Source organism: Vulpes vulpes, unplaced genomic scaffold, assembly GCF_048418805.1.
Source record: "Vulpes vulpes isolate BD-2025 unplaced genomic scaffold, VulVul3 u000000678, whole genome shotgun sequence".
Taxonomy (NCBI): Eukaryota; Metazoa; Chordata; class Mammalia; order Carnivora; family Canidae; genus Vulpes; species Vulpes vulpes.
In genome coordinates, this window is record NW_027325803.1 from 2,182,217 (window position 1) to 2,209,476 (window position 27,260).

Here is a 27,260-nt window from a genome sequence, read left to right on the forward strand (position 1 = left end):
GTATCAGGGAAGACTGCGATCATAGGTTCCTTTAAAAAGGTTTTATTGTGATCTCTTATTTTCATACCTCAGTAACAACTTTCCCCAAAGGGACGATAATACATAATCTTTATTCTAAAAAGGACATACAGAGAACGTATTGACAGCATCCGGCCAGTGGCATCATTGATTGCTTTTCACAAAAATTAGTTAAGAAGCTCCTTTTTCCCTTTTGATCCTTGGTGCTGATACCAGACCAGCTCTTCACTCTCGTCTTACATGATCTGGCCCCACACTGCTGTCTCTCAAGATAGGGATTGTTCTGGGTTCCCTTGGACGAGTGCAGCTGGAATATCCAATGGGCTGGGCCTCAATGTTTAGAGATTTTTTTCATCATTCTCCCCCTCACATTTAGACCATTAGAGCTGGATTATTAATCTAGGATTGTATTTGCCTTCGGGGCTGACACCCCCCCCAGCCCGAGGATCACCCCCGCTAAACCGAAGCTTCATCAGAACAGGGCTACTGAGCAGAGGTCTGACGTTCCTTCCACGGAGGAAAGGATCAGTCATCCAGGAAGTAAAAGTCATCTCAAAAGCCAACAACGTAAATGTGCCCGGCTGGCTTGTGAAGCCACACACAGACCCACAAGCCCGCGCGGAATTCGTATAGGACCTGTCTGCCAGCCGACGGGGCTCCCGGGAGGCCACACAGGCCTCAGCCTCCTCGTGGTCACCGGAACACATCTGGGTTCCCTGGTGCCAGGGGCACCTGGCCTCCGCGAGCCTGTGTCCCTCGCCCTTCGCTAACCTGCCACGTTCCCACCAGAGGAGCCTTGCCCTGGGGCCATCCTACTCCTGTGTTTCTCTGATCTGGGCTGGTGCTTCAGTTGGCTGTGCTCCTGTGGCAGGCTCTGGCTCCAGGGGCAGAGACGGCGGCTTGATGGGCTGGGCTGTTCCTCCGGCACCTAGTAACAAAGCAAACAGCTTTGAGTGCTCAGGCCTACAATTCTAGAAGAAATCATTCTTTTTATTGTCAAGTCTCAAAAAGAAACCCCGTGTCTTCTAGGACCAGTGGGACGGTGCTGTGTCTGTGCAGCTGTGAAGTCAGACCAGAGCTAAGAAAGCAACAGTTGTTTGCCTTCAATGACTCACTGAAAAGAAATCGAATTATCTGCCGAGGCTGCCTTACGAGGTCTCGCTTCAACGTCGCCTGCCTTCTCTTACGGAAGGTACTGGTATTGCTGAACTTGAATGTATCGTCAAGCCCCATTGTTTCAACCGCTCGAGAAGCCTGCCAGTAGCCGCTCCCTAGTGCACAGCGTGGCTAAGAAAGCAAGTGCCAATCTGGCCGGCATATGGCAGTTTCCCCTTCCGGGAAACCCTGCTTACAGGCGTTCTGAGTCTGAAAAGTGTAGGCATCGCCAAGAGCCACAATCCCTCTGCTGGCACACGTGGCCTAAACCCATGAGGACTCAGGGCTGCATGTAGCCACCTACCTGACGGGAGTTTCCTGTACGCAGCTGCTGACGACATGGCCTGTCCCAGAGCCTGGTTAGAGCCCAGGGGCTGCTGCAAACTGGCAGCTTTGCTGGCTGAAGCGCTCCGGTGCTTTGACTTGGTGTCTTTAACTGGTTTCGTCCAGACCAGCGCCTCCCCGACCTGCAGGGCAGCTCCCAGCTTCTGGGCCATCTCTACCATCTTGGGCCCACAGGGGAAGAGAAAAGGGGGTCACAGATCTTGCTGGCAGAGACCAGCTTACCTCCTCCTTCCTAGGCCTTCACCTGGGAGTCTGAAATCCTGTCTGCTGGTATTTGAGAGAGGAAGCATCTATTGCAAGGAGCTCCTCCTCTAGCAGCAGAGAATACTCCCCTTAGGGGCCGCAGGGGACGCATATGGGACCTCAAACCCGAAGACTCCAGTCTGGCGCCTCACAGGGCGCGAGACAGGGAGGAAGCTGCAAAGAGACCCAGGCCTCAACTCCGCTGTGCTACATCAATAAGCTAACTCGGCCTGAATTTCCTCTTACTGTTTTCTTCTGGGAGTTTTCCTTAGGCTGTTACTGAAGACTTCATGCCTCCAGGAACACCAAAACCAGAATGGGCATGAACCTTCAGAATACTTTGGATTTGGATTATCTGGGCTTGATTCAATCCCCGCACAGCCTCCTGGGCACTAATAAAAAGACACACCTCCGCGTCAAATTCCAGAGAGGGGCTGTCCTTGAGCAGACGGACTTTCTTCTCCATCTCCTGGAACTGGGCCAGGGCGCCCTTCCTCTCGCCCTGGTTGTACAGCAGCACCGCATAGTTCAGGTTCACCAAAGGGTTACACCTGCGGCAGACGGAGCCTGTGGGGCTTAGGCTGCATGGGCGGGGCTCGCTCGGGGCCTTCCACAAACCCGAAACACAAACCCGGGCCGAGCAGGAGCAGACTCCTCCCTCGGTGAGGACGGTGAGCTGAGAACACCTGCTGCACACACCTCTGGAGGAGGGTCCAGGAGGTCCGTGCCAGGCAGCAAAGCCGGGGGCAGGAGAGCAAGCCTGTCGCCTCAGCCCCCAGCAGGCCACCAGGGCAGCCCACCCCCCCCCCCCCCCGCCGCCGGGCAGATGCCAGGGGAGGAAGTCCCCGGGGAGTTCAGTTTGTTGGAAGGTAAGCTCAGAGTCCCACCTGCTGCTCCCCTAGCCCGGGCTCCTCCTCTGGCCTCTGGACCCCTAACCTCCCGCTGGAAGCCTCTCAGCAAGAGCCCGGGTCACACCGGGGCTGCGGAGCCCCCTGGTGGCCCGCTCGCGGCTTACCTGTCCAGGCGGGCCGCTTCTGCGTAGGCTCTCCTGGCGTTCTCTGGGTCTTCCAGGTTGGTCAGAGCCACTGCAACAAAGAAAGAGGGCACCGCGGCTGGAGAGCCCAGCGTAGAAGGCAAAAAGAATGTTTCAAGACCACCGGCCGCCCAGCCCCCAAACTGTAGTCCTCCTCTGCCCTCTCGGCTCCTGGAGCCATGGCCGGTGCCCCGGTGCTCCGACGGTCCCTCCCCAGGTCCCTCCCTGCGGTCAGCTGTGGCCGAGCCCTGTGACACTGCTCTTGTTCAGGTGCAAGTTGTTTCAGGCTTGTCATTTTGTCCCCACCTGCCACAAAGCCGCTGGGCCTTGTCCTGACTTACAAACCCATCTGACCATGTCACCACCTGAGTCAGAGTCCTCCCTGCTTCTCCATTACCCATAACCATCATCTTTAAACTGCTGTTAGCAACAGAACGTGGTCTCTTTTTTAATCAGTATTTTCTGGAAGCCTCTTCTATAAAACAAAGCAAAACAGAGCCATTCCGAAAAAAAAAAAAAAAAACAGCCATTCCGGAAGCCGAGTCCACTCCACCTCCCCCCACCAGCCACATGCTCACTTCTATCAGACACAAAAGGGGAGATCCAGGAATACAGTTGGAAAACCTCAGCCTCTAGGATAAAAGACTTAGGATAAAGGCCAGAGTCCTTCCACTCGTGCCCTCCGTGATGTGGCTGACCCCAGGTCCTCTTTCCTGATTCCTCCCTGACCCACGCTCCACCCCCACTCCCCCCGCCCCACTCACTGCAGGGCCACCGTGCAGCTCCCCGGCTGCTGGCCTTTCCTCCTGGCTCTTCAGCCTCGCCATGCCAGTATATTCCAGCTAAGCCTTCAACATGTAGCGAAGGCCAAATCTACTTTGTTAAGTCAGAAATGCTGCTCCTGCCTCCCAGTAGGGCTGTTAGCCCTGCATCCCCATCAGAATGGAGCTGGCTCTGCATTCAGGCAACCCCCAGTTAAGCACCATTCATCAAGCTTCTGCAACCTTCCTCTTATAAACAAGAACCCCACAATAATGATCTAAAGAAACCCACCTGAAGACCACACTGTCAATGAGAATGTGGAAACTACTTTCAGGCTTACATTTATTAAGTCTAGTATGTGGAGAAATATCCCCCAGAAAAAATATTAATTGGTACTTTAATGTTATAGTAACACATTAATAGTAATAGACCAGTTATGTAATGACAACAAAACCAATAATCTTCATTGGTTATTTAATCACGTAATCCTCCCTCCCCACTGAGATCTATCCAGTACATAGTGGAAGCAGCACCCTCCTAAAGCCCAGGCTCTTCACACTCAAGCGTATGTGGAACTTAGTTGGGCCCTCTCTCTCTCTCTCTCTACATAAATGAATTGTTAAGCCAAGGGAAAACAACTGGTAAAAGATGAACTAGGAATGATCTTGATTTAACCTGCTGGTCTCTGAGTGAAATGCCCCCAAACTAGAAGCAACTAGATATTCTTCTTTTCCAAGCTCTAGGACATTCATTTGGGATCTGCAAGGCAACGGCCTCTACTGGACATTTATCACCAGCCTCGTATGGTTCTAGACCATTTTCCACCAACAAGACCACAGAGGGGCTCTGCCCACAGATGTCTCTTACCAGCCAAGAGCATGAAGAGCTCCCCCATCTTTGGCTGGAGGTTGATGGCTGCACTGACAAAATGGAAGGCCGACGCATACTGCTGCATGGTCAGGTGGACAAGGCCCAAATTATACAGAATCTTCCAATCGAAGGGAGCCAAGTAGTTGGCTCGTTTCAGGCAGCTGATAGCCTGCAGGAGAGAGGGGGCACTCGAGCGGCTGGAACAAGCCGGGCAGTCCCAGGAACCGCGTGGATGAACACAAATGAGAAATTCGGGAAGCCACTCACTGCCACGTATTTCTTCTTGCCAAAGAAACACATTCCAATGTTATTCCACAGTGGAGGACTTTCTGGAACGGCACAAGCTACGACTCTGTATTTGGTGAGGGCGACATCAAAGTCCCCATGGGTCTGCATCATGCTGCCTGCTGCCAAGATGGCCTGAAAACACAGGACACACAAAGCTGGTAACTAAGCCATTCCCAGAAAACTGTAGCAGTGAAGCAGTCATTCTGGGTGTAGACACTCAGCAGGCCCATCACACAGACAGGAAATAAACGCTTCTTCAAGGCCACAGAGAACACATTCGAGTTCTCAGGAGGAATGTCCCCACACATTTTCGCTGCACAATGCAGAAAAAGAAAAAAGGTCAGTGACTTTACCTAGCTCATCTGTTTCCTACTTCTAGTCAAGGAAGTCAGTATTTCAGAGAGTCAAAGCCCTTTCAGTCAACAGCGGCCTCTCATCTGTTCCCCACGGCCCCTACATGATACCCCAAGTGCTCCACACAACTCATAAACTGCTGTCTTTGGCCACTTTAAGGTCCAGCTTCTTCTGGCACCACCTGGCGGGGGGCAGGGGACAGCTTGAGGCCTCCGTGGTCCAGCCCTCTCATTTCTCTGAGGAAAGGCATCCAAGTTGGGGAGCCGGCGGCGTCAGCCTACATCTTCCGCGACAGAAGAGATAGGACCAGGTCTGCACCCTTTGTCAAAGCTTGTTTGGCTGCATCTCCCTCGACATTCATCTGCTACACGATCCCCGCCCCAAGTCCTATCTGGACAAGAGTTATCCTTGCAGATTCATTAAGAACCCAGAAGTCGTTCACCAGATTCTCCTCAGACAGTAGTTGTGGAAGCTTTGTTCACTTCCTGAGTAACACACGGACCTTCCCAGCGCGACAACTTCACTGCATAAGTGACAGGCCTGTGACAGCAAACATGTGCTTGTAGAAAATAAGCAGAATGCTAACACTAAGGGCCGTGTCTATTTATACTTTTCCTAAGAGAAAGGTGATTTCTCGGGTATCCAAAATGCTTTCTAGGGCCAGATCGCCTCTGGCAACAGCAAGAACACCTATTTGAAGGCCCTGGGGTTTGACAGCCCATGATACCTTGTAGTTGGTAGGGTCGTAAGTCAGCGCATTTCCAAGGTGTTCAAATGCCTTCTGGTAAATGCCGAGCTTGGAGAAAAAGCAAACCAGAGAATTAGATCAGTGGAGAGAGAGCAGTTAAGGAGTCTGGCCAACCACACCCTGAACTGAAATGCCTGGGCTTTCCAGTTGTCATGATAAAAAAAGCTACAGATACCAGGTAAAAAAAGAAAACTAAAAATCCCCATGTTTGTTGATTTCCCCTGAAGGTCAAAGTATCTGTTTGCCAGAAACCACCGCTGGCACGCTCTGCTGTTCCACACTAATGCCTCCTTGGCAGAAAATGGGCTGCTTAGCCTCATTTCCCTGGGGCCAACATCCAAGCCAAAGCCCAGGAAGGCCCAGAAAAACAAAACAGACAGAAAGGCCGCCCTGGAGGCAGAGCTGCAGGGTCAGCTAGGAGGGGCCCCGAGGAGGAGCTGGTAGGGGCAGGGTGCGGAGGGCGCAGGGATACGGCGGGGCGCAGGCTGGTACAACAGAACTGCAGGCACTAAGAGAATGCCATTCACATGCAGGAAAACGTGGAGGGGAGGGAGACTCCTTGTTCCAGACAGACAGGGACCTGGCTGGGAAGAAGGAGCAACAGAAACTGCCTCTGCCCCAAAGCCCCACTGGGCTGACCTGCTCAAGGCTTCTTCCACCACGACATAAGGTCCCTCCCCCCCGCCTCCCACCCCCCCATTATTTCTCATATATGCTTTTTCCTTAAGTGGGTAAGAATCAGAGCTGCAGTAGCCTCAAACTGACTGGTTTGCTTCTGATTTGAATGCAGGGAATTCAGTCCTGACAGAGAATATCAGATGCGGAGAGGAAGGTTCCTGCGCTTCACAGGTTCTTGAGTAAGATGTGTTGTGTTACAGTCCAATCAAATCGCAGGGAAGCCACAATCCACACAAACCCAAAAGCATTTCTAACATTGGGGCATGAATGAGTCAAGGTTCCCTCCTTACCTGTAAGTACAGTAGTCCCAAAGTCGTAAGAAGTTCCGTGTTTTCTGGTGAGAACCTGCAACACAGAGGTCAATGCGGAGTGCTCAGAGGGAAGCGAGACTGAGAGACGCCAAGACCTGGCCCTGACGTGCCTGCAGGCGGCACCTGGCAGACACGTGTGCCTCCTACTCCCCATGAAAAGTCCTGCAGGGGATTTGGGAATTTCCTTCAAAAACAGGTCATCTCAGCCCTGGCTACAGGATGAGTTGCTCAGCAAGAAAGAAATGGGATGCCTGGGTGGTTCAGTGCTTGAGCGTCTGCCTTTAGCCCAGGGCCTGATCCTGGAATCCGGGGACCGAGTCCTGCATCGGGCTCCCCGCATGGAGCCTGCTTCTCCCTCTTCCTGTGTCTCTCATGAATAAATAAATCAATCTTTAAAAAAATAAAAAATAGAATCCAGACTCCTTTATCAGGACTGTTCCTTAGGGCCAAAGTCCTAAGAACCACCTATGGAATATTCTGTGTGACTGTCCTGATTACTGATACAACTAACGTCCAATGCTCCATAAATCAAGTCAGCCTAAAACACAGTTGTAGCCAGTTCCCGCTCGCAGCTTGGTTGGTTGGTTGGTTGGTTTTTCTGGTCTCCTGGTACTGACAATGCGAGCCCGCAGTTTTCTGCGTGGTTTAGGATCCCAGGGGTCCTAAGGCTCTGCTCTCCACATTAAACAAAAAGCCATACTAAGTAGCCAAACTAAAAAAGAAGGAAGACACATACCAGCTTGAGGAAAAAATTAACCATTGGCTTTGGGGAATAAACGCTGACTTAACAGATTCTTTGCTTTCCCAACCCCTCACGGATACTTGCCTTTGTCACAAAAATCTAAGCAACACTGAGCTGAACTGTTCTGTCTGTAGGATCATCAGCAGTTTCAACAGTGAAAATGCCAAAATGCAAAGAATAGCGTCTCCTGCTTCTAAGGAATGAGGGGCACTGGTTACCTATGGGGAGAGCAGCGCCAGAGAGGCCAGAGCCCCAGCCAGAGGAAGCCCAGCTGCCAAACGGAGCTTACTCCGTTCCACTGAGTATTTGCCCTTCACTTTCTGCCGTAATCCTATATCCACTTGGATCGCCTCCCACCCACAAACCAATTCTGTAATTCCCTGGTTCTGGTGGCATCCCCCTCACCTTCTCACCAAAACATGGCTACCATCTCCAGAGCTGGGTCCTAAGCAGTGGTCTCCATTCTCAGTGAGGTTCCAGGTGCTCGCTGTCCCCTTTTTCCCTTGGGAATTTTACTGACTTACATCCTTGACGAGCCCCTGAAAGAATATCACCCTCTAGATTTCTGTGAGCTAATCTCAAAGAGCCTGCTTTAGAAGGCAGAAGTCAGGGATCAGGCTCCCACCCAGCCCCACAGAAGCTTACAATAATCTACATGGGCTCCTTCCTACTTGTCCCTGTAAACTTAGCCTCTTGGAGACAAAAGTCTTTTGTAACTTAACAAATCAAGGGGTTTTTTGTTTGTTTGTTTTTTAAGATTTATTTATTCTGGGGCAGGGAGAGAAAGAAAAGGGGGAGGGGCAGAGGGAGAGGAAGAGAGAGAAACTCTGAAGCAGACTCCCCTCAAATGGGGAGCCTGACACAGGGCTCGATCTCACAACCCTGAGATTACAACCTCAGCAAAATCACAAGGTAACTACTGAGCTACCCAGGTGCCCCAAGCCAAGGGAATTTTATGTCTTTTTAGACACAAAATGTCGTTGAAGAAAATTCAGAAAGAAGTGTTGTGAATGGTAGAACCACAAAACTGACTACCATGGTAGGAGACAAAGGTGACTGGAAGAAATCTAAGTTTAGTTCAGAGACTAATTATCACGAACAGTACACTCTTAAGTGACACAACCAACGAGACATCTTGCTATAGCTATCCCACTTAAACAAGACCCTACATTAAAAAGATAAGATAGTATGTGTCCCTAGAGAAGAAACATGGAACGCCATCCTGGGAAAGCCGGTCAGTTCAATTATCAAAGGGTTTGGCCTACCCTACTGATGTTTTGCAAACAACAAGATACTGGTCTCATGCGAATGAAGGCCACGTGTTTTTTAGTGAATCAGATTTCTGACCCCAAGGTCTCTGGAAACAAGCACTGCTATAAAGTTTAATACCACAATGGCAGACTACCAGCGGACTCCAAAGTCCATCCGCCCCTTTCTCCTGAGCACGTGTGTACCCATTTCCCTTGCAGCTCGTGGCCACCTCACCTCATAAACCATGGAATGTGAGCAGGAATGAGGTGTGCAACTTCTGAACCAGGAAAACCTTCCTTCGAGCTGCTGACTCAGCAGTACCTGACCCACCGCCCCTTACCACAGCCTGGAACATGGATGCTACGTTACGTTAGCTCCCACCATGCGTGTGAAGGCAACACGTGAGGAATGGTGAGCTGAAAAAGAACCTGGATCCCTGACTGGTCTTGTGGAGCAGAGCTCTCCAGCGAGGCCGGACTAGCCAAACTGAGGGTGAGAAACACAAGTCCTCCTTATGTAAGCAAGCCCTTGGGAGCTTTTAACCTTAGCTTGAGCTTTACTCCAACTCATACAGCTGGTAATCAGTCATGGTAATCAGTAATCAGTCTTAAATTTGGGGGTTTGTATGTCTACTCCCATTTATTTTCTCATTGCCTTAAAGAAAACAGACATACTTACTCCACTGCTTTCTTATAGATTTCGATGGCTTTGTCCAAGTCTCCCTGCAGCAAGTGGATCTTCCCCAGCATGATGTAAGTCAAATCATGCCTGTTAAGATGTAGGGCATTGTGCAGCTGGTCATGTGCCTAACAAGATCCGTGGAGTAAAGAGAACCAAATCACTAGCATGAAAGGACAGTGGCTTGGCGTAGCCAGCATAAAAACAGAGCTCCTGCTATACTCATGCAGGAGCACCACATGTCAGACAACAGCCCCCACTACCCCAAAAAACTAAAACACACCCAAACTGCGTGCTGACAGGATAGATGGCAACATGGGGTGTCTGCCCCTGGAGCCACGTGGGAGAGTATTTATACGAGATGATTAACCTGAGTATTCTCTGCTTCTTGATATTTATACCCATGACTCCTACTTCATAATTCAAAGGAGCGCCATAGTACAGAATCCAGCACTGCCCTAAACTCCATCCCAGCTGCACTGCTGACCAGCTGCACCACCTTCCGCGGGGTGGACCTCATTTTCCTTGCCAATATTTTGATCAATGAATGCATGGACTGTTCTCATTTATTCACCAACATGTATTCACTGACAAACTCCTTGCTCTGGAAGAGCTTTATCCTAATAGATGACCATAAGGGCTTTAAGTCATTCATTGATTCAACAACTATTTACATCACTGTCCAGTATTAGATTTGCTCTGTTAGCTTTACAGTAAAATCTAAATATAATTCTCCTTCTCCTCAGTACAGGTCTGACCAAAGACCAATCCCACCTCTCCCTTGGTTCAGAATAACCCTATGAATACAAATGTACTTGCTTGAAACATCCTCTGAGGAGAAAACTCTCCTAAGCAAGTATATCACACTGCAGATCTGCCCAGGAAACTTAAGGAGACCCGCTATATAAATCTAAGTTCTTACATGGAAAATAACATTACAAATTTTAACTGTCAGAAATCAGATCCACTTAAAACTTAAATTCATTTCCAATACCTTAAAAAACTAAAAGCAGTTGCCAACAGACCATAAGATAGCTCTCACAGCCATGATTACACTTTTAAGACCTAAGGGTTTACTTTTTGATATCTAAGTTTTATTGAACATTTGTTTCTATGCTGGAAAATTACACTGGGGATGGAAGAGAGGAGGGGAGAGAAGTGATTTTACTGCCATTCCCTCCTAACATTTCTAAAATTTGTCATTTTCTTGCTAAAATCAAAAAAGAAAAAAAAGCAAATGGATGAAAAATGAGAATAAATGTATTGCGCTTTCAATTTTTGCTTCCATAATTTCTACATGCACTTCCCAGGAATAATACACCATGAGCAAGGTTGCCTCTGCAACGAGTGGACCCTCAGTGGGCTCCCAAGCCCAATACTCAACTGCCACCACCATTCCCATACATTACCTTGTCGAACTGTTTCAGATAAATGTAGCAGACTCCTAGGTTGTGACAGATCTCCTACACACAAAAGAAAGTAAAACAGCATACATATAAACACCGTTACGATCAGAATGAAACAACAGGCATCTAGGGACTGTTACTGTCCAGCAAAACTTATATTTTAAATGGCACTACAGGTAGTTTTTTTACTAGATTTCATACTTAAATACATTTAATTCTACAAAACAGGTTGTTTAATATTAAAAATTCAGATTATAAGAGAAAAAAGCAGAGTAAACTAAACAGGTGATCATCCTGGGTCTTTGGAGGGGGTACATACCCAGCTCAGCCCCAGGCCTGTCTTCTCTAAGAGCTGCCCTCCTCACAGAAGAGACTGCCCATAGCCCCTGCTTCACCTCTAAGGCAATGTGTGTGTGTGTAGGTGTGTAAATCAGATTCCTCCTCCTAGGAATCTAGGACTTGACTAGGTAATGTGGACTTGAGGCCCAACCACACTATCTGGAGGCCACTGAAACGGAATATATGGAATTAAAGCCAATCTGCTTAAGTCTACAAACCTTGGCCCAAATCCATCCTCTGCTTTTCTTGTAAATAAAAAAAAAATTCTTTTTTTAAGATTTTATTTATTTATTCATTAGAGACACAGAAAGAGAGAGAGAGAGGCAGAGACACAGGCAGAGGGAGAAGTGGGCTCCATGCAGGGAGCCCAATGTGGGACTCTATCCCGGGACTCCAGGATCACGTCCTGGGCTGAAGGTAGATGGTCAACCCCTGGGCCACTCAGGCATCTCTGTTGTAAATAAAATTTTACTGGAACACAGCCATGACTTGTTACACCTTGTCTATAGAACTTTCACACTAGAACTTTAGAGTTAAGTAGTTACAATAGAGACTATATGAAACCACAAAACTTAAAATATTCACTAGGCCCTTTACAGAAGCAGCTTGCCAACTGCTGACCTATAGAAAGAAAAAATGAAGCAGCAATGCAGAGTAGCCACCTTGGTTACTAAAGCTTTCCGGTTCTAGTTCACTGTAAGTCTGCGTTTCCTGACCTTGAATTCTAAAGAATCTCTCTTTCCTTATACTGAATCTCCCTTTATCTGCAGTAGCTTAAGAGAAAAGAGGAAGCAGGAGTGAAGAAAGTGCTCTATGGGAAATAGTGAGGACCTTCTTGTTAGGAGTGGAGAGGTGTGGGAGGACATTTAGATCCAGAAGTGTCCCTGTCTGAAGAAACACAGACCCCAGGACTCAGAAACAAATAGTTCAATGTGTTCCAAGTCTCCTAAAATAACAAAATAAGGTTCACTGATTACCTACTTCACATCAGGCTCTATGCCAGATGGTTGTCAAATATGTACTACTTTAATATTCCCAGCAAATCTGAAACACAGGTGTAACAATTCGGACTCCAGAGAGAAAAAAAACTGAAGCTCAGGTTAAGTAGTTTTGCTAACTTTAGACAGAGTATCAGCACTAGGGTTTGTGAGGTCAAAATCTTCAGAAGAATTTCAACTATACATAAATGTAGACAGAATCACCATGGACTCATCACTCTGTCCCAACAACCATCTAATCCATACTCCCATCTACCCCACTACTTTACAAAATACCAGCTAGGGGCAGCCCGGGTGGCTCGTCGGTTTAGCGCCGCCTTCAGCCCAGGACATGATCCTGGAAACCAGGGATCAAGTCCCACGTTGGGCTCCCTGCATGGAGCCTGCTTCTCCCTCTGCCTGTGTCTCTGTGCCTCTCATGAATAAATAAATAAAATCTTTAAAAAAAAAAAAAACAGCTAGCGTAACATCCACAAACGTTTCAGTATGTTCTAAAGCAGAAGGTCTTTTTTTTAAACCACTTAGAATACCATTATCAGACCTGAAAAAAAATAACTGCTTATTTCAGATACTGAGTCATGTTCAAGAAGCATAAAACTCATAAATGTCTCACACCCCATAAAAGGTTTTTTTTTTTTTTTTCTTAAATCACAATCCAAATAATGTCCACACATTACAAAGCACTGGGACTTGAACTCAGCTTGCCTCCAAAATGTGTGTACTTTCCCATTAACGTACAGATGGAGGTGGAAAGAGGAGAAATGTACCCATGCTTGTCCTTTAAGCGCCCTAAAACTAACTAATCCCTAATTCTTTAAAATCATTTGTCATAGATAGTACTTGAGAAGGCAGCAGCAACAGGCCTTAAACAAACTGACGACAAAGGAAATTTGAAAAGGAAACAGAACAAATAAGAGTTAAATTGTGTCTTTCACAGAATGAGGGAATCCAACAGACATCCTGTGAAAGGCAGCTGGAGAGTGGAAAAATCACAGGCCCACAGTAAGGAATCTTAGAGTCTAGGCCTGAATTCTAGCTCTGGTTCTGCCCCCACCTCACTGTGCTTCTTTCAGCAAGTCACTCGAGCTAGCGAGAGCCTCGGCTTCTCACCCCTCTGGGGTCAACAGGATAAAGTCTCCCTACTTAACAGAGCGGTTTCAGAAGTCAAATGAGATACCAGCAGGAGGAATGACTATCCCCCTGCTGCAGCCACACTATGGCGTACCATGATGAGTCCAAGAAAGTAGGGCTACAAGGTCTTCCGTGGGCCACAGGAACTTAGAAGCAAGGAGGACACAGAGTGGCAGCTGGGGCACGACCACCTCGACTGGCACCAATGGAATGGCTCTCACAAGGGAGTCAGTAATACCGAATGAGCTCCTTCAACCAAGTGGATGGATGAGCAGATATTCTCTATACGCCCAGACAACTCTGAGCTCCCCTGCTCCACTTGCTCCGGATCTTGCTCTGCGGGCTCTTTTCCTCTTTAGCTCAGCCCTTCAACGCTTTTTCTGGGCTTCCACTCTCAGCTCACTGAAGAGTGATCTCATCCCATTTCATGTCTTTAATCATCACCTTTATATTGCTGACTCCAGGATGAATCTCTCTAGCCCAGAACACTTGAGTTTCAGATTTCTATTCCAGCCATGCACTGACCACATAATTTAGACAACCTACCAGAAGCAAAAACACATCACGTCCACAATCTTAAAGACAGGATTTAGCTCTGACTGGTTATCATCCTCTCCCAAAACTTCCTTCTCTTCTCGCCTGTATTTCCTATTCTTCTAGTTGATTGTCCCATAATCCATCAATCCATCTTTGTATTTCCAGTGCCTGTCATGTAGCATTCATTTGTTCACAGAATGAATGAATGAATGAATGAATGAATGAATGAATGAATGAACGAACGAATTTTCCCTTATCTTTGGCTCCATTTTGGCATTTAGGTATAAAATACTTGGTGGCATCTCCGTCTTCAGACCTACAGAAGTGACCAACAAACGGAAACTTCTCAAAAATAATAGTGCCGTAAGAACTGCAGGAGAAATCCACGCCAGCTCTCCGTATGAACCAATCTAATCTCTCACACACAGATCTTTCCAAGAGTCATCAGCTATTAGAAAAAAAGCCCCAAAAGCCTGAGAAAGAAGAACCAAAATAAAGAGAGGAAAGAAAAGGTAATTCTGGAAGGTAGAACAAAACTTCAAGAGTCAGAGACATGGAGAGGCTATGTCCCTGAATATACAGAAAAAAGACAGGGAGGGGGAATATGTGAGACGCAAGGTAAGAGACACACAGAACAAATACAGAACACATTTAGGACAATGGAAAACTGTGGCAGATGCCACTAGTTAATCCACTCTCCTTTTTGCCCTTCCTAACAGACCCTAACTTGGTTTAGCATGTCAATGTGTCCAGTGTAAAAAATATACTTCCCAGCCTTCCTTAAAGCTGCGGCGGGGGGGGGGTGGGGGGGTGATATGACACAAGTGGCAGTTGATTGGGGATTTCAGGAAAAGCTATACTTTCCTAATACAGTCTGTCTTTTTCTCTTTGTTGTTTCCTTTTTGTCTCTGCCTGGAACGATGATGTGATGTTAGAGCTGCAGCAGACACCTTGTGACCATGAAGAAAAAGCCTCATCCTTGACGTCTTGGACCACCAAGTCAATGTTGGCAACTACTTACCTGGATTTGTTTCATGAGAAAAAATAAACCCCTAATTGGTAAAGCCAATGTTTAGTCAAATTTTTTATTGCAGTTATAAACCCTAACTGGTATAAAGAGACGAGAAGAAGAAAAAAAGCAAAGAACTACTCAAAGAAAATTTCCCTGACCCAAAATAGGGCCAGGATCCTCAGAGAAAAGCCATCTGAGGATCCATAGATCGGGGGGAGGGGGGATGCAGAGGAAAGAAACACTTCTGGGCAACCATTATTGATATTTCAGAACTCCAATGATAAAGAGAAAACCCTAGAAGCTTCTAGAGAGGAAAGTGGAGTTATCAACAAGAATCAGACTGGTAAGAGTGTCAGAAAACCAGGCAGCAATGTCTGCTAAGTTATAAGGAAACATGATTTTTGATCTTATGCTTAGCTAAACCATCAATCAAGTGTGAGAATAAAATAAAGACATTTGAGTCACATAGGAATTCAGTAGCAATAACAAAAGACAAATGAAACCATTAGCAGGTCACTAATAACAAAGAACAAAGTTCTCCACTTACCCAATCTTTCTGGTTAAGTTTAGCTGCTTCATTATATACTTCAATGGCAGCTTTATGTTTTCCCAAAAGAAATCTGTGGAAAAGATAAGACTTTCTGTAACTATTAACTCAAAGCTTTTACAGGACTAACTCCACTAGTCCCCTCATTTGACCCATATTCCATCTGGGAGAAAATTCTGGAAGCCTCTTCCCTATTAGCTGGCTGTGCTGCTTTGGCCAATGAGGTTGGTATTTATCAACAAAAGAAGCTCTTTTGGTAGGGGCTGCACTGATAGCTGGCCCACAGTCTTGGTCTCATTCTACACTGATTTTAGTGAAAGTCTTCTGTGATTTATTTTCTGCAACATACCACAAATTTAGAACAAAAAAGAAACAAGCCAAAGTATATTTGCCTGTTAAGCAAGCATTCATCACCATCTACATGCCCTTCCCTTCCAAGACTAAATCTCTTGCCTTGATATCAGATCCCGATTCTGAAGAGAGGCACAGGCAATCCAGGCTCTATGCAAAGACGGCACAAGAATGGATGACAGTAGGTAAGAAAGTGGGGCTGGAGACCCCGTGGGATACTTTATGGCTCTGGAGTAGAAAAACTATCAGCGTACCTAACAGTTTATAAAGACTGGAGGTTGACTGCATCCAGGAAGTGTCAGGGCATCCACTTGACACACACTTACTAAAACTTAACTATGTCAAGCATTTTAGTAAGTATTAGAACAGCAGATGAAAAGAATTCTACGGGTTGCCAGTAAGAGAGGGGATCGAGGTAACAAGATATCACTAATTATATGATAAACAGTATCAGTGTTCCCTCATCCCTCTACACTATACAATGTTTGAAATACTCAGTTCCTTCATACTTGATAACTCATTTTCTCAAATTTCAAAAGTAGTCCACTCTTCAAAGTGGATCCCAGTATCTCTATGGAGCAACTCTCCCTCTCTGTATCCGCAGGCTGGTGAGGCTGCCAGAAGCAGCCACTGCACCTGAGAATGCATTCTACGTGGTTCTCTGTGAATGCCCCAGGGCTTGCAGGCAGCAAATACTCACAAAGATCTGGCCACCTGTTTGAGGTTATCAGCACACTGAGGGCTGAGAACAGCACACGTCTGAAAGAGTTCTAGGGACTCTTGGATATTTCCTTCCAGGCGAAATATTAATGCTGCCAAGAGACAGAAAACACAGAAATAAATCATCACGTTCTTGGGAGAACAGTCTCATATCAGAAAAACTGAAGAAGAGGGACTTAAATCATACTAAAGGAATCCTTTGGATAACTGTATCTTTAACACAATCAGATAGGACCTCAGGTAGACTGAAACAAGTAGCAAAATTGTTGACAATCTAAAACTTTTTCTAAGAAGGTATCTCAGAGCCACCTACTCCTCCATTCCCAGCATCCACCACGTGGATAATCAGCTGCCTTGCAAATTATCCCACAAGTTCTTCATAATAAGGATATTCCTGGGCTTCCCCATCAAACACTCTATTTATCATGATAATTCAGACATCCGTCTAGCTGCTTCCTGAGAACACTCAAACAGAGAAAAGGCAATCAAGGAGATTCTGGCCGCAAGTGCACTAATATTTCAGACTTGGCTTTCAGTATAGCAACCAATGCAAATCGGCCATTTTTCCCAGGCTTAAGTTTTCAGAAGAATTGACATGTTTAAGTATTACAAGACACTGAAAGTCTGGAACTTGTAATATTGGTAAAAAAGGAGCACTTTTTTTTTTTTTTGCCATGATGTCCTAGGTGTGTCAGTATCTTACCAATTATGTCACAAAATTGTATATTAATCTGAAGGCTATCAATCCAATAAATAGTAAACAAAACCATTCATTTACATCAAAGAATCAAAAGGGAAATTCCTAGAAAAACTAAAGATGCCAAAGGGTAAAATTTCAGTCAGTGGTTCCTATATTTGGTTTTTGATAAATTTCATCTATTCCCTGCTTTATCCTCTATACCTCTAGGCTTCTTCCCTTCATCCTACCACCCTTATAAAAAATCCTCAAGCCTTTCCTCATCTCTCTTAGCCTGACTACAAGGAGCCTTTCCAGAAGCCCCTTCTGGGCTTGAAGCTGCTACCTGAAGCAGGGACCCTAACATTCACTCTGAAAACACTAGCCAGACACTAGAGAAATAGGGGAAGGACAGCAGCAACTCTTAATAAAATTAGTCATTTCTGAGGTCAAATCCCACACAAGAATTATGTTGATTTCAAACAATGTAATACTGAATAAGACCTTTGTAGAACATTTGAATTTAAAGTGTTTCATAAAAAAATATATATATATTTCGTAAGTAGTTTGCTCTTCTTTTAGAACCTAGACAAAGTATGCATTTCTCTAGCAAGAAGAGAAGAAATATATATATCTTACCTTGGACATAGATAGCATATTCACATAAGCCCTGAGTCTCCTGAAGTTGCTCTTTGATAACAGCCTGAAAGAGGAAGAAATATACTTCTGAGTAATAGTTCAGTGTCTTGAAATGTTTTTAAGAAAAGGTAGACGTGGGCTATGAGACAGGAATCTATCAAAATCCTACAGGAGAACGCAGGCAGCAACCTCTCTGACCTCAGCTGCAGCAACTTCTTGCTAGCCTAGTGTGTAAAGGCAAGGGAAATAAAAGCAAAAGTGAACTATTGAGACTTCATCAGGATAAAAAGCTTTTGCACAACAAATGAAACAGTCAAAAAAGGCAACCTACAGAATGGGAGAAGATATTTGCAAATGTCTTATCAGATAAAGGGCTGGTATCCCAAATCTATAAAGAACTTATCAAACTCAACACCCAAAACACAAAAAGTCCAGTTAAGAAATCTGCAGAAGACAGGAACAGACATTTCTCCAAATAAGACATACAAATGGCCAACAGACACATGAAAAACTGCTCAACATCATTCAGCATCAGGGAAATATAAATCAAAGCCACAACGAGATACCAGCTTACAGTCAGTCAGAATGGCTAAAATGAACATCTCCGTAAACAACAGATGTTGGTGAGGATGTGGAGGAAGGGGAACCCTCTTACACTGTTGGTAGGAATGCAAGCTGGTGCAGCCACTCCGGAAAACAGTATGGAAGTTAAAAATATAGCTACCCTAAGGCCCAGCAATTGCACTACTGGGTATTTATCCAAAGGATACAGTCATTCAAAGGGGCACATGCTCCTCAATATTTATAGCAGCAATATCCACAATAGCCAAACTACAGAAAGACCCCAGATGTCCATCGACAGATCAAAGAATAAAGAAGATGTGGTATTTGTATACAATGGAATAGTAGTCTCAAAAAGAATGAAGTCTTGCCATTTGCAATGACGTGGATGGAACTAGACAGTATTATGTTAAGCGAAATTAGACAGAGAAAGACAATTATCATGATTTCACTCATCTGTGGAATTTAAGAAACAAAACAGATGCAGTGTCTGTGTGGCTCAGTCGGTTGGATGTCTGCTGTCACCTCAAGTCATGATCCCAGGGTCCTAGGATTAAGATCCACATCTGGCTTCCTGCTCAGTGGGGAATCTGCTTTTCCATCTTCCTCTGCCCCTCCCCACCTGCTTATGCTTGCTCTCTCTTTAATAAATAAAACAAATAATACAGTATATGTCAACTGAATTGAAGTTAAAATTTTTAAAAAAGAAAAAAGCAGACATGGTCAAGGAGCATATGTAAGAAATCTAGAATACAAATAATTACTAATAATGTGCGTTTGGAATTTTTTTTAAATTTCAACTCTCTCATGGCTGCTTATAGAACAAGGGTCAGCAAACAATGGCGCACAGGCCAAATCTGAGCTACATAGTCTGTTTTTGTAAAGCTCTCAAGCTAAGAGTAGTTTTCACATTTTTAAAGGGTTATAAAAAAATAAGATGAAGAGTATGAAACAGAGACTGTGGCCTACAAAGCCCAAAATATTTACCATCTGGCCCCTTACAAAAAAAGTTTCCCAACCCTTATCTAGAATCTAGGCAAGCTAAAGAAAACGTGAAAAGATTTCTGGGCATCACTGTAGATGCCAGGTGCTCTCTGATGGCAAAATACAGGCTCTACCTTCCTCCCGTGACAGGCTAAGCTCAGTATGAGACAGGAGTTCAGAGAACAAGCACCTGAGTCAACTTAGAGATTCAAGGAAGGCTTTCTGGAGTCAACAGTTTTAAAATCCTGTGTTGACAGGGGTTGGAGGAGAAACTGAGGTGGCTAAAGGAGATCTTCCAAGTCCAAGCTAAATAAGTTGAGAGCCATAAAGAAGTTGAGAAGTTTGTAAGCTCTGTAAGCAGGAAGTAACCCGATGCTATTTGCTCTGTAAGCAGGAAGGACCCCAATTCTATTTGCTTTATAGAAAAGTCATTTTTGGAGCACTGTTGAAAACAGATTGAAAGGAGGCAGGATTGGTGTAAGAATTCTTACAGTAATTTAAACAAAAATGATGAGAATTAACTAAAGCACGGAGAGAGAATAAAGTGGACAATTTCAAGAGACAGTAGACAAGGACCTCCAGAACTTACTGATTATCTATAATATACTAGGGAAAATGAATCAGGGGATTCTGACACAGACAGATGGGTGAAAGATGGTATCTATTCCTGCGAAAGAGTACAGGAGAAGGAACAGGGTTGGAGGAAAGCAGATAAATTCAGCTACAGAAAAGCTAAATTTGAAATGCCTGTGAAGCATCAGGTTTCAAACTGGTCTGAAGATCAGAAAGAAATGTATGAAATGAGCAGACAAAGGGATCAAGGAGAGGACCTAGGAACATCCCCAACTCTTAAGAAATAAATGAGGAAGAGAAGCCAAAAATAGGAAACAGAGGGATCCCTGGGTGGCGCAGCGGTTTAGCGCCTGCCTTTGGCCCAGGGCCTGGTCCTGGAGACCCAGGATCGAGTCCCACGTCGGGCTCCCTGCATGGAGCCTGCTTCTCCCTCTGCCTGTGTCTCTGCCTCTCTCTCTCTCTCTGTGACTATCATGAATAAATAAATGAAAAAAAAAATAGGAAACAGAAAAAGTTGTCAAAAAAAGGAAAAGGGAAACCAGAAAAAGATAATATCACAGGAGAGAAAGAAACCTTCTGAGATTCATGTTGGTACTAAACATGGCTAGTTCTGTCCAGTGCCACAGGTACAAATGCCAGATTTAAAACTACAACCTCAGAAGCGTGCAAAGTTCTGAACGCCAAAAAGACAAAATGAAGGATATATCTTGCACGTTTAGTATTGCTATGTCATAGATGTTACCAAAGATACAGTTTAGAGAAAAAGGAAATACACATAGTTTTTAAATATACAAATAATGATCATGTTCACCATAATAAGAGAATTATAATACTCAATGAAATATCATTTTTAACCTATCCAGAGATCAAAAAGGTAAATAAATACCATGCTGTGTTGAGCATTTGCCCCCACCAAGAGACCAACAAGTCCCAGACAGTGGCTCCTCCTTCATCCACATCTTGAAATGAGAAGACACATGGAGGACACCTGAACCTGACCCCCAGCCTACAGTCAGATCCACGCAACCCACAGCCAGTCTGAAGGCCCACGGGCAATAACTAAATGTTTGTTAATGGAAACCACTGAAATTTTGAGGTTGTTAAGCAGCATTATCATAGCAAAAGCTAACTGATACACAAAGGGTGGGGAGACACACAGTGTAGGAATTTGTACATTATTAGTGGGATTTAAACTGCCACAACTCTGTGTGACACATTCTGTTAGTTGCCTAACAAAGCCCGCCTCTTACGGTGTCTATCTTTACAATCACTCACCTTGCATGCTTCATAATCCTTCCGGATATAGTGGAGATGTATCAACCAGTTCTGTTTCTCCAAAATTGGAAACTCTTGAGCTGGAGAGCATATTTTGACAGACAACGGAGTCATTATTAGGTTTTCTCCTTTAGCATTGTGCTCACATGTGACTACAATCCTACTGCAGTAGCACATTAAATTCTTCATGCTGCTGATCACAAGAATATCATACATCAAAAATGTCTAGATCTTTAAACTAAAGATATTTGTCCTACTATTATACATTGAATATATACTTCTCTTCGGTTTTTTTCAGCCTATCCTGTCAGTTTCTCAGACCATAACTTGGCCTGAAGAAAATAAAATCATTGTCTCTTCTCCCTTTCTCTCTCCCTGGTTATCGAAGGTGAGTAGACGACTCTCTAAAGGATATTTCAGGAATATTACAAACAAAACATAACACAGTTAATGTCCCATTTGATAGATCAAAGGTAAAATAGTTAAACACAATCCTAGCAATAGCAAGTAAAACATTATACTGCTGCCCAGGAATGAGAAGGCAACAATGACCAAAAAAAATTTTAACTGAGTCACTGAAAACAATTTCTGATAAACCATAAAATGAGTTACTATCCTTTTGAATTTAAAAGTTTAAAAATATGGGTAAAAATACATTAAGAAAAACCTCTGTGGAAAAAAAGAGAAGGCTTCACACCGACAGAAGTAGGGAGGAAGGGGGAGGGAGGAAAGTTAAAAGGAGTCTTCAGGAGCACTTGGGTGGCTCAGTTGGTTAAGCATCTGACTCCTGATTTTGGCTCAGGTCATCATCTCAGGGTCCTGGGATCGAGCCCCACATCAGGCTCTGTTCTAGGCGTGGAACCTGCTTAAGATTCTTTCTCTCTGCTCCTCCATACACACCTCTCTCTCTCTCTCTCTCTCTCTCTCTCAAAAAGAAAAAGGAGACTTTAACTCTTTAATGTTTTAATTCTATACACACACACACACAGACACACACACACAGATCTCTAAACTATACATGACTAAATGTTTACACTTATTAAATCTGGCCAGTGAGTACACGGATGTTCATATTTTTATACACTTTAATACATATTTGAAATATTCCCTTTTAAAAATATAAAAGAAAGAATACAGCAGGAAAACAGGTGGAAACAGTTTCTAAATATTTGTCATCATTCTGTCCCATAACCTTAAGAGATACATCAACAGGAAACCTAAGATTTGTAGATCCATAATATGACAGGAAGGAAAAAAGTTTACTATGACCCAGAGTCAATGGTGCCAGAACACAATAATTAATGCTGCTTACTCCTTCCCAAGAACAGGGAATATCAATGGAATTTATAAGATAAAATTATGAAAGTATGGATATGCTTTTCTATGCCAGAAGGAAGAAACACTTCTATGTGAAACAATTACATAACCAAGTAAACATGACAACTGCAAGAATTCTTCTCCCTTATAATTTGCCCTAGGTGCCAAAATCTCTTAGTAATGTCCCTAACTCACATTTTATATTAAATTTTGATTAATGCTAGGGAATGACATCCTGGATATATGAAGGCTGAGCAGAAAATTACTGTGCTTTGAATTTTCAGTTGAAAATTTTTCTAAAATGACTAAGACTTTTTAAAGTATAAATAAAGTCTTCTTTGGTAAAGGATCTATTCTGGGATGAGGAGATACAGCACATGTTTTGTTTTGTTTTGTTTTTATGTAGAATTCCCATCCTGATTCAGTACCAGCTTTCTCGGGACCTATAGCAAATTATTTAGCTTCTCTGGGCCTCCATTTTTCCCTCAATAATTTTCAGTGGAAAATTACGAAAAATCTGAAAGTGGTCATCCAATAAATGTTAATTTCCTCATGTTATAATAGGACTTATAATACTTTTCTGCCTCAACATATTATTTGGGACATTGAAAGATATGACAAATCTACTGAGGCAAGGAAAACAAAAGTAAAAATAAACTTTTGGGACTACATCAAAATAAACTTCTGGACAGCAAAGGAAACGAACAAAAGACAACCTACTAAATGGGAGAAGATACTTGCAAATGACATATCTGACAAGGGGTTAATATCCAAAATATATAAAGAACTTATAGAACACAAAAAAATAATCCAATTAAAAAATGGGCAGAAGACAAGAACAGACATTTCTCCAAAGAAGACATACAGATGGCCAACAGACACATGAAAAGATGCTTAACCTCATTCATCATCAGGGAAATGCAAATCAAAACCACAATGAGAGATCACCTCACACTGTCAGAATCAATAACACAAAAGAAGCAACATGTGTTGGTGATGATGTAGAGAAAAAGGAACCCTTGTGAACTGTTGGTGGGAATGCAAACTGGTACAGCCACTGTGGCAGACAGTATGGAGGTTCCTCAAGAAGTCAAAAATAGAAATAACCTTCGATCCAGCAATCCCCCTACTGGATATTTACCCAAAGAATATGAAGAAACAAATTTGAAGAGATATGCACTCCTATGTTTATGGCAGCATTATTTACAATAGCCAAGATATGGTAGCAGTCTAAGCGTCCATCAAGAGATGAATGGATAAAGATGTGGGGTGTGGGGTGTGTGTGTGTATGTGTAATGGAATATTTCTCAGCCATAAAAAAGAATGAAATCTTGCCACTTGCAACAACATAGATGGATCTAGAAGGTATAATGCTATGTGAAATCAGTCAGAAAGAGATAAATACCATATGATTTTACTTATATGTGTAATTTAAGAAACAAAACAAAGGGGGAAAAGAAGATAAACCAAAGACAGACTCTTTACTACAGAAAGGAAGCTGATAGTATGGGTGGAGGGGGAAGGATGGGGGAAGTAGATAAAGGGATAAGAGTACACTCATCTTGATGAGCCCTGAATAATATATGGAATTGTTGAATAGCTATATTGTACACCTGAAACTAATATAACACTGTATGCTAACTATACTGGAATTAAAAGAAAGAGAACAAATCTTGAAACGAATATAAATGTATAGACGAATATAAATGTAAGACATTATTACTATCAGTTTGAGCTCTGTATTAGTCGGGGTCTAAGAAGGGAAGATGGAAACCACTTGAGAATTTAAAACATAGGGATTTCAATGGCATGAACGGTGATGAATGAAATGAGAGGCCCAAAAGGGAACAGTGAGACAAATCAGAGGTTAGTATGGGAGCAAAAAGCTACCACCTGGAAGGAAAAGGGGAGGAAATGTGTTGTCACCAGCATCCACAACCGAAGTTATCAGGAAAACACTAAAAACAAGATGGCTTGAAGCAACAGAAGATGCTTCCAGAGACCACCTCACTCCTCCAACTTCCCCAAGCAGAGAGAGAGGAAAGCCATGGGTTCTCCTTCTTCCTGGCCTCCAATCTCCTGCCAGTTCCCCCCACTTGCTAACCCAGACAACTGCTGACACAGAAACTGCTGACACAGGGGCATGGAAAGGAAAGAAGCCTGCAATGCTGGGCTCTTCATAATACACAGCAAAGAAGGGAAAAGTGTGGAATGTGGATCTGAGGGCACCCAGGCCCACAATCAGCAGAAACCTCAATTCCGTTCATAAATGATGATGAAAGAGGAGGAGACTGGACCACATCAGTACTCACCTCAAGATAAATAGAAGCTGGCTTTTAAAAAATTATTATTCTTAAATTGTTTGCTACCCAACTTGCTTACTTCTTGTGAGCTTAAATAGGATGAGGAAGAATGAAAAAGTCAAAAAGATCAATTATGGTTTTACTACATACCCTATTTTACTTCCTCAAATCAAAATTTAATAATTACATTTTATCCTTTTTAGGGGTGCCTGAGTGTGTATGTATCCTCCTATATGTATTTATATTTTTTATTTATATGATTTACTTAGATATATTCCATAAGTATATATAATTATTAAACATACTTGGAAACTGTTTGCTTATATCTAATGAACCTAAATATATCCTGTGACCAAGTGACCAAGCAATTCTACTCCTAGGTACATACATGTACTCAAATCACATGTACAAGATGTCATGGTGACATTATGCATACATAACATCTTAAAATGAAAGTTTCCCTATGTTCATCAAGAGTAAACTAAGGGTAAGTGGTTAAGTGTCTGCCTTTGGCTAAGGGCGTGATCCCAAGGTCCTGGGATCAAGTCCCATATCCGGCTCCCTGCAGGGAGCCTGCCTCTCTCTCTGCCCATGTCTCTGCCTCTCTCTCTGTGTCTCTCATGAATAAATAAATAAAACCTTAAAAAAAAAAAAAGAGTAAATTGAACTGAGGTGCCTGGGTGGCTCAGTCATTTAAGTGGCTGCCTTCAGCTCAGGTCATGATCCCAGAGTCCTGGGATCAAGCCCCGCATCTGGCTCCCTGCTCAGTGAGAAACCTGCTTCTCCCTCTCCCTCTGCCTCTGCCCCTCCCCCTGCTCATCCTTGCATGTGCTCACTCGCGCTCTCTCTCTCTCTCTCTCATAAATAAAATCTTGGAAGGCAGGAAGAAGGAAGAAAAAGGAAGAAAAGAACAGAAAGGAAGACAGAAAGAGTAAACTGAATAAACTAGGGTATAGCCTAACAGTGGGATACTATATAACAATGAAAAATATATTTCTTAAGCAAATACTGAATAATTGTTGATCCTAAGTTCAAAAGCACAGCAAAACTGATCTACGCAACAGAAGTTGAATGTAAGAAACCACTTTTGAGAGGAGTAATGACCAGTAGGGGGCATGAGGGAGGCCTCTGGGATGCTGATGATGTTCTATAGCTTAATCAAGATGGATAGATGGATTCATCGACCTTGTGAAAATGTATTGAGCTATACGAATACGATTTATGCACTGTTCTTTATGTACACTATTAAAAACAGTATCAAGAATCAAATTAAATACCTCCTCCACCTAAAGATTAATTTCTACAATACTAGTATAGAAGAGGAGGGGCACACAGCTCAGTCTGCAATTAAGAGTAAAACTCTCTAGACAAGACACAAAAGACATTCATCATAAAACAAATGATGCAGTTTAAAAATAGGCAAAAGCCTTGAATATTTCCTTCACAAAGAAATGACCAGTTAGTATATGAAAAAGTGCTCAACCTCACCAGTCATAATAAGGATAATGCAAATTAAAGTCACAATAAGATACTACAACGTATCTACCAACATGTCTAATATGAAAAAGACTGATAGTACCAAAGAATTTATAGCAACCAGAATCTCATAACTGCTGGGGGGGGTACAATTATACATTTTGGCAGTGTCTTATAAAGCGAAAACATACACTTTATATATGACCCAGCAATTCCTTTCCCTAGGTACTTACTGTAGAGAAAGGAAAACACATGCCACCCCCACACAAAAAAAATGTGGCAATGAATGTTCACATAAGTTTTTACATAATGGTCAAAAACTAGAAACAACACAAATGTTGAGCAACAGGAGAATGGATAAACTATATTAAGTCATACAATGGAACATTAGACAGTACTTCTTAAAAATTAAAAAATAAAAAGCTACTGATACATTATAGCAACATGGATGAATCTCAAAAACCTTATGTTGAGGAAAAGAAACCTAAAGCTAAGTAGTACATATGATATGATTCCCCTTGTATGAACTTCAAGCACAGACAAATTTAATTTATGGGGACAGAAATCAGGAGGGCTCCGCCTAGGGAACTGAAGGGAGGACTGATTGGACGGGGGCATGAGGAAACTTTCTGGGTGATAAAAGTGCTTACCTTGTTCTGAGTAATGATTACATGAGTATCTATGTTTGTCAAAATTCAAGAGTTGGGCACTTATGGGGCACCTAGGTGGCTTAGCTGGTTAAGCATCCAACTCTTGGTTTCCACTCAAGGCATGATCTCAGAGTCGTGTAATCTAGCCCTGAGTCAGGCTCTGTACTGGATATGGAGTCTACTTGAAATTCTCTCTCTTTCTCTCCCCTCATGCACACATTTTCTTTCTCTATCAAAAAAAAAAAAAAAAAAGAAGAAGAAGAAGAAGAAGAGTTGGGCGTTTAAGATT

At 43.6% G+C, this 27,260-nt stretch overlaps 1 protein-coding gene and 1 long non-coding RNA gene across 3 annotated transcripts; one reads left to right on the top strand and one right to left on the bottom strand.

The window, feature by feature from the left end:
- Positions 1-26: 26 nt before the first annotated feature.
- BBS4 (Bardet-Biedl syndrome 4) lies at positions 27-24,820 on the bottom strand. Of its 2 annotated transcripts, none has more exons than XM_072745967.1 (14): positions 21,226-24,820; positions 17,833-17,896; positions 16,498-16,609; positions 15,447-15,519; positions 10,886-10,939; positions 9,477-9,604; positions 6,785-6,839; positions 5,796-5,864; positions 4,694-4,846; positions 4,424-4,595; positions 2,777-2,846; positions 2,171-2,312; positions 1,478-1,679; positions 27-946 (listed from the first exon to the last, which is right to left on the bottom strand). In XM_072745967.1, the coding sequence occupies exons 1-14, from the start codon at positions 21,439-21,441 to the stop codon at positions 831-833; spliced, it is 1,626 nt and encodes a 541-aa protein (XP_072602068.1). In that variant the 5' UTR covers positions 21,442-24,820; the 3' UTR covers positions 27-830. The 2 variants fall into 2 exon arrangements, with proteins under 2 accessions (XP_072602068.1, XP_072602067.1); XM_072745966.1 differs by having other exon boundaries at positions 2,777-2,873; positions 21,226-24,134.
- LOC140597457 (uncharacterized) lies at positions 6,408-9,101 on the top strand. Its single transcript, XR_011999283.1, has 3 exons — positions 6,408-6,486; positions 6,607-6,673; positions 9,017-9,101. It is a non-coding gene; the product is annotated as an uncharacterized lncRNA (long non-coding RNA).
- Positions 24,821-27,260: the final 2,440 nt, after the last annotated feature.

Bases quoted from the DNA above. Each gene is read 5' to 3' on its own strand.
- BBS4 (XM_072745966.1), bottom strand. From the start codon at position 21,441: ATGTATGATATTCTTGTGATCAGCAGCATGAAGAATTTAATGTGCTAC. The intron at 4,847-5,795 runs GTATCATGGGCT...CTGTGTTTTCAG, and splicing joins ACGACCCTACCAACTACAAG to GCCATCTTGGCAGCAGGCAG. The intron at 2,874-4,423 runs GTAAGAGACATC...TGGGCTCTCCAG, and splicing joins GCTCTTCATGCTCTTGGCTG to CCGCGGTGCCCTCTTTCTTT.